Here is a 7,321-nt window from a genome sequence, read left to right on the forward strand (position 1 = left end):
TTTTGATAAGACAGAAGATGGTAATTTGTCTTTCATTTATACTTTTACTTGCTTCTGTCTAGTAACGAATTGTAATTTGGTTTTCATTTCGATTTAAAATGTGTTCTTTTCATCTTTGCGTTAGCAATAATCGCAACAATTTTCATTTTTTGTACCAAGTAATTGTTTGCTGGTTGAACTGTTACTGGTAGTTACGGAAACTTTGAAATTGTCATCTTGTAAGCCATTCAGCTTAATTACATTTGCCAAATTGTTTATAATGTTTCCTGAGAACAATTATTTAATGTTTGATGTACTGTACATGATGTACATATGCATAACATTGTTGGTATGCAAAATATGTATAACATCTTTTGTATTGTACATATGAAGAAATGTACTTTGTGCTATGTATGTGTTTGTAAGTAAATGATGTGTTCTGAAAATTTTGTTTAATTTTAAAATTTTAGTTGTGAATATACCTTGCACATCATTGCTAACACATTTTCCCCACTGAGTTTTGCTTGATCTTGTCCATCATCAATGCCCAGATTTAGTTAATAAGTACCGTAACTAGTTTTAATTTCTCAGTTATTCTATTCTTTACCTTATATCTTTGCTTTTTTTTGCCATTAGTTAGTTTTGACACAGAAACTTTTCATACACCTGATGTCCCAGCCCAACAATGCATCTGTTGTTTACAATCCTTGCACTCCAAACTTCCCTGGGGAAAAGAGGCATATTCTGGATCTGCATGATGTTAGTGCTCTGCTCTCCTCACATCAGAAGGTTATCCACCAATATTTGTTAAGTTTTAATGTCTAAGGACGAAAGCAATCCTGGAGGTAATGTCTCAAAGATTTTCGTTTGATTACTTCCCTTTCCACCTCCCTAGGGCAACCAATTTAGCGTTGTTTTTGTTTCTATTCAAAATTGTTTTATTATTTTAGATGGCACAGAGCCACCAACAGAAACCCCCTTGACGCGCAGTGTTAGACCGACACGTGAGTGCTTTCAGACCGTGACAGTCGCAGCTGCTGCGTTGTATTTGTAACGATATCTGCTGTTGTTTCTTTCCTCCGAAGAGACCCGCCCTCACCAATCCCTGAGCAGAGTGCAGTTCATCCAGCCTCCACCGCCACAGCGGCCGTCTCACACGACCAGCGCGCGGCACGTCACGCCACGTTAGTGCAGGAGCGCTCCTCGCATGAGGCAGGGCCGGCAGGGCTCGGCAAAGGGTCACATGGCTTCTGTCCGCCTCCAGGAAGGGCCTCCTCCGGCGCGCCCGAGAAGAGGATGCGCGTGGACGTGGGCACCCCGTTCATGGAGAGGAACCTGATGACGGTGGAGCGGGCCATGGCGGACTTCCTGCTGACGCACGACGACCTGGACGGGCTCAAGCGGACGCCGAGGAGGTCCCCCTACCCCAACTCGCCAGAGTTGCTGGTGCTGTCCCGGAAGGACGTGGTGCAGAGGTAGCGTGTGGTAGCGGGTCTCGGACCGTCGGGGTCGGGGTGGCCTCCACTCGAGTATACGGCCCCTGACTCGCCCCCTTTGAACGGCTCCCGTCAGGGCGAACCTCAGGTGGGGATCCCCGGAGAAACTGGTCGAGGAGCTGCAGCGCCGGATCCGACACGCGTCGCGGACGGCCTCGTCGCTGGGTGAGTGGTGGACCGGGGCTGCCGCTCCTGCGGCTGCACGTCCAGGCCCCGCCGCTCATCAGCGTGACGCAGGGATCCGGCGCCTGCCCAGGGACGAGCGTCGCCGCCGCGGCGAGGACGCCGAGCCTCGCGCGGCGGGGCTGTGCGCCGCATCCGGGAGGGTGGTGTTGGCGGCCATCGTCATGTACGCTCTCTTGTAGCGCATGCCGCCCGAGGGTAGGCAAGCCTGCAGGCTCACTGCTGGGGTGGCGCGGGCCGCGGCTCTCTTCAATAACCAAGGCACCTTATCCTTACAGGAACGGCGGGTGTATGGTAATGAAGTTCGCCGCCTGGTATTACACTAAGTCCCACTCGATGTTCTCAGAATTCTTGCACTCAGTGGCAGACCTCGCGAACCAGATTATCATTGCCATCGGTGTGCACACCTCGACGAAGGTGGGTCAAACTATCCGGCTCGCGCGTTGTTCCTCGCCGGGGCGACCGCACCGCATCTGACCAACATCACCCCCCTCCCCCATTCCAGCGCCCTAGCGTGATCCACCCCTACGGGTACACCAACATGAAGTTCGTGAGCGCGCTCATATCCGGCGTGGGCATATTCTGCGTGGGCACGGGGGTCTCCTTGTATCATGGGGTCACCGGCCTCCTAGAGAAGTCTCCCCTCCCGGATCTCACGATGGTGAGTGTTTAGTGGTTGGGCTGCTGGGTGACCCGCAGGTTCCAGGGCCGTTGTACTTTAAGGGGATGGCGTGCGTGTTTCCCGACACTGCGTTTCAACTTGCATTCATTCATGTCGTTGGGTCCCCCCCCCCTTTCACCCACTGGTGCCCTCACCTCCCACTGACACAGGCATTCTTGGTGATGGGGGTGTCCGGGCTGCTGGAGGTGTCTACGCTGGCCCTGGCCGTGCGCGCCCTCCGCCACGAGGCCTCCAAGAGGAACATGGCCTTGTCCGCCTTCGGTAGGCCATCCTCGGCTGCGGCAGCATCGGTGTGGGGATCCCGGGGGATCCGCTTCCCTCACCGACAGAGGTAGTCATGACCTCCCAGGACCCGGGCGTCAACGTGGTCCTGACCGAGGACCTCGCCGCCGTGGTGGGCGTGGTGCTGGCGTCCGCCTGCCTGCTGCTCTCGCACAAGACCACCTCGCACGTGCCGGACGCCGTGGGCTCGCTGCTCGTCGGCGTCGTCCTGGGGGCGGTGGCCGTCTTCATCATCACGACCAACGCGGGCAGGCTGGTGGGGAGGTGGGCGATTGTCCGGGCGGGGGCGGGCAGCGGCGGGCAGCGCGGACCGACGGACCAGCGGTAACCCTGGTGACGTCACCGCAGGTCGATACCCAACGACCTGCTCCAGCAGATCAACGCGGAGCTCGAGAATGACGTGATGGTCCGCGCCATCCACGACGTCAAGGGGATCGACATGGGCGACAACATGGTGCGGTACAAGGCGGAGCTCGACTTCGACGGGAGGCAGCTCGCCAGGGCCTACCTGGACCAGGTCAACATGAACAGCATGCACGAGGTACTTCTCGTTGTCGACTACTACGCTTACTCCTTGGTGTGTGACTCATACAAGGAGCCTGATTCGCCCCACCAAGGTCTAGTCTGACTGCACCGTTGGCACGCGTGAGAGTAGAGGGGTGGTTTCGTAGCCATAGTGCCTGATAGTTAGGCAAAATATTGTCTGCAGTGCATGCGCGTACTGCTGGGTGGCCTACCCCGAGCCTCGCAGGCTCTGTGCGTCGGTAATTTGGCGAATTGATATGAGAAAAACAAAAATGGACGTACTTTCTGGACGATTCCTTATCGCCTCGGAAAATAACCCCTTACGGCTCAAACGAAAAGGCAACACACCCGTACGCCTGTATGTGGTACAGAGTTTGCAGAAAGAATGCGCCATACCTCATTTAGTTCATCATGAATATATGAGTTAACCCGGGGTGGACCAAATTATTTTACGGCTTTGTTTGCAGTCCTTGAAAAATATCCAATCCATGGAGGAGCTTGAAGAGTTCATGCTTGACCACGGCGAGAATCTTGTAGATCTGCTTGGCAGCCAAATAGACCGCATCGAACGAAAGTTAAAGGTACTAAAACGCCAAGCAAGCGACGAGTACAGTACCTAGATAGGAACTGTCCCTAATGATACAGATGCTCTTTGCAGGCGGCGCACCCTTGTATAAGACACGTCGATCTGGAGATTTTGTAATCCATAGAAAATGTCATTTGGAAAGCGGAAAAAATAAACATAATTCACCCTGGATTATATGTTGTTGTTTTTATTAAAACTGAAAATGTGTATTTAACCGAGGGTGAGGAGTATGCGACGGGGATAGACCTCGAACACCTAAAGGACAGGCGGTGTGATTGAATGCAATAAAAACTCATTATTTATTTAAAAGTTGCAGAGTTACTTTTTTGCTATAGAGTTGTATGGAAGTGGGTAGGGCACAGGAATGTTGGTGTTTTCAAGAAACAAGAAATATTTCAAGATAAATAATACTGTTTATTGGTCGAGACTAGAGAGGTGCGTTTAACCGAGGATGAGGGGCGAGGAGTAGGCGACGGGGCCGGACCTCACGATGCCGCTGGAGTAGGCGGAGGCGATGGGGGCGGCGGCGACAACGGGGCTGGAGTACGCCAGAGGGGCGCGGGCCACCACGGGGCTGGAGTAAGCCAGAGGAGCGCGGGCCACCAGGGGGCTGGAGTACGCCAGGGGGGCGGAGTACGCCAGGGGGGCGGCGACGGGGGCAGAGTAGGCCACGGGGGCCACGTAGCCGGCGGAGGCGGCAGCCACCACGGCGAGGAGGACGACCTGCAGGGAGGAGAACAGAGCGAGGCGTTAGCGACACGACATGAGAGCGAGAGCGGCGCGGACACCGAGACCTAGGGCGGAACACTCACCAGCTTGTACATGGCGGATGAGTTACTTCTCTTGCGGACAGGAGACGAATTGATGATTGCAAAACCACGCAGCCTTATATACGGAGTTAACTCTTTGCAGAATGTATAGCGGAAGCGGGCGGGGTATACCGCGTGGAGGGGAGAGGGGCAGAGCCGAGGTGGGGCGTGAGGGGAGAGAGAAGGGGGGCGGGACGACGTTTGGGAGGCCTGCGAACTGAGTCTTGTGTGGACCGAAGTGCAGAGGGAAATAATTGGCAGTAATACTTTTACTGCTTTTGTGCTTAATCGGGGAACATGTTACCGTTGCAACGGTCAACCGCATGTAGTCGAGAGAAAACTCTTTGCGCAAAGCAGAAGCCGACTAGTCAATCAACGAGGAGATGTGAGTGCCACACTATAGTGTATTTCGACTAACAGAGGAAGAATAGATGGCAGAAAATAAAGGTTCCTGATTGGTCGAACGCTTACCCCCACTACCGGCGTGACGTAGAGGCGGGAAGCTCTCGGCCAATCGGTAACGTTTATGTTCTACCCGTTCTTCTTCTTCCTCCGTTAGTCGAAATACACTATTCCTGGGTGGGCCATTTCGCTCAGAGGCAGCCTCGGGTGATCTACTGCTTGGACGCAAACTAAGAACCCTGGAACAGAGCGAGCTGTTTAAGGTTTAGGGTGCCCCCACAATGAAGCTACCTCGGGGTTACGCGAGTGAGGGCGCCGAACGGTGACTTGTGCGCTGTGGGCGGGCCGCCGTTTCCACACAGCTGCTTGGCGGGTTGGCCTACCCTGCGCGCTGTAGGCGCCATCATTGGCGTTGCCTCGTTAAAACGTTCACTGTAGAACGCGCGCACTGCTGGAGCATCTCACTAACTCCTGTCATTTTCGGATTTCGGACGAAGCCTGTCTCGAGTGGTCTCAGGTCCCAGAGACCAAAGACCCACCCGTTCGAGAACTCGCTGACAGCATTGCAACTATGATCTTCTTGGAATTTCTTTTTTGTTTCGCGCTTTGCCGCAGTTTGTCTCCATTCAACCGATTCGAGCCGATTTGATCCTCGTGTTGATCAGTGGGAAGGAAGCGAGGGTCTGGCGCGTGCACGCGTGCGGGCGGGCGGGCTCCATCTCCGCCAGCGGCACCAGGAAGGGCGTGGTGCCTCTCGACGTCACACTGATGAGGCTGACCAAATCTGCACGGAGAGCACCGCCTCCCCAGAAATCTGTTTATAAACAAACACGCCGCACACGCGTTGTAGTCTGAAATGTTTTGGGAAATCTTTTATCCGGGATGAACTACTGATGACGTATTAAAATAGTGTCCGCCCCCCTCCCCCTTTCCCCTCGTGGTGCCGTCGCGTCGGGCGCTGACTCCTGATCATATCAACGCCCCCCTCCCCCCTCTCCCTTTCCCGCCGAACAGCTGCTCAGACCCAGCCGCCTCAGCGGCCACCAAGGCCTCCCAATGATCAAGACTCCTCGTCTACTGGAGTGAGACGGAGCGCGGCAGGCTCACTGGCTGAAGACTGAGACGGAGCGACAACACAACAACACTGTCAAGTGAAATAATAAGAGATGGTAAACCTTACCACAACAACTCCTAATCCAAACTCGCTGCGTTGGTGTGACGAAACAGGAGCACCAAGTGTCGTGCGCCGAGTTCATAGTTTTCTCATTTCAAAGTAACTAACAGTTAAAGAAAATTTTAAATCAGTATACTTCAGGCATGCTCTATAAATTCCGACATAAATATTCGCAATAGTATAAATGTGAGAGTCCCATTATTTTCGCCCATATCGGGCGAAGCAGAGGTTTGCGAAAACGACTGAAAGAAAACAGGGTCGGTGCTCTGAGCCGTATTCTTAGCAGATGATACCTTAAATATTTTCACTAAAAAGGAATACATAAGTAACTTTAAGGTGTCAGCTTGCTATAACTCTCGACCAGCAGGAGAGAGAACTAAGAGAACAGAGAACTCAGAGCAAAGAGAATTAGGAGCCAAGAGAACTAAGAGTAAAACCAGAAATTAGTTTTTGTGCGCTGCGGGAATGTTGTCCGAGTGAGTGTCGCGTTAAGCCCCTTCCTTTGCCCTGCCTAATTTTCTGGTTATATCCAGTGAGAAATTTATCCGACGACATCGTTTCGACATCGTTTTGCACGTCGTCACGACTTAAAAGTGGTCATGAAATCGGCTGCTTTTTGACAGTGAAACGTCAAAACGACTTCGAAACGACATCAGCTGTCGAAAAACCGTCGATTTCAGGACCACTTTTAGGTCGTAAGGACGTGAAAAACGATGTCGAAACGATGTCGTCGTAAAAAATTTCTCACTGGGATACTGTACCGCATGAAGGCGAGCGGGCGGGCTTGCCTGTCGAGTCCTTACGGCCTTACGGCCCCGTGCGAGTATGCAACCCATCCGAACACCGTACAGTATCACCAGAAAAAAGTACGGCTTAAAAAACCTGCCCTGTAAGTCGTAATAGAAAGTGGCGCGAATCGGCTCAAATTGAGCAATGTTGTAAAATCATCACTGAAATAGAAAAATGCGGAGCAATGTAAACAAAGATCGCTCTATTGAGGGTGACATAATTGGGTCGCTCGTGCATTTTCAGTGCAGCCACTGCTTGTAAAGCATGATTCCTCGGATCCTATTTATGTTTTGCCCACAGTGTAGGCGAGAATCGTGTTGTGCTCATATCGTCCTGCCCCTGCTCGTCCTGACGAATGCATACGTGCGTGCGGATCCCCCCCCCCTTTTCTTCTGCATCCTCCAGGTTCTCTTT

The 7,321-nt window shown here is 52.8% G+C and overlaps 2 protein-coding genes across 2 annotated transcripts; one reads left to right on the forward strand and one right to left on the reverse strand.

Moving 5' to 3' along the window:
• On the forward strand, window positions 1–3,907 carry LOC113203526 (zinc transporter 9-like). Its single transcript, XM_052266617.1, is given in 12 exon segments — window positions 1–824; window positions 930–983; window positions 1,065–1,163; window positions 1,244–1,454; window positions 1,552–1,724; window positions 1,726–2,075; window positions 2,164–2,319; window positions 2,490–2,601; window positions 2,676–2,886; window positions 2,971–3,163; window positions 3,615–3,728; window positions 3,806–3,907. Coding segments are annotated over 12 exon segments (1,746 nt in total). The 5' UTR covers window positions 1–796; the 3' UTR covers window positions 3,851–3,907.
• Window positions 3,908–4,126: 219 nt separating this feature from the next.
• On the reverse strand, window positions 4,127–4,649 carry LOC113203604 (cuticle protein 21-like). Its single transcript, XM_052266616.1, has 2 exons — window positions 4,546–4,649; window positions 4,127–4,456 (listed from the first exon to the last, which is right to left on the reverse strand). The coding sequence occupies exons 1-2, from the start codon at window positions 4,555–4,557 to the stop codon at window positions 4,175–4,177; spliced, it is 294 nt and encodes a 97-aa protein (XP_052122576.1). The 5' UTR covers window positions 4,558–4,649; the 3' UTR covers window positions 4,127–4,174.
• Window positions 4,650–7,321: the final 2,672 nt, after the last annotated feature.

The sequence above is a fragment of the Frankliniella occidentalis genome, unplaced genomic scaffold (genome assembly GCF_000697945.3).
Source record: "Frankliniella occidentalis isolate FOCC.00 unplaced genomic scaffold, Focc_3.1 Scaffold41, whole genome shotgun sequence".
Lineage (NCBI taxonomy): Eukaryota > Metazoa > Arthropoda > Insecta > Thysanoptera > Thripidae > Frankliniella > Frankliniella occidentalis.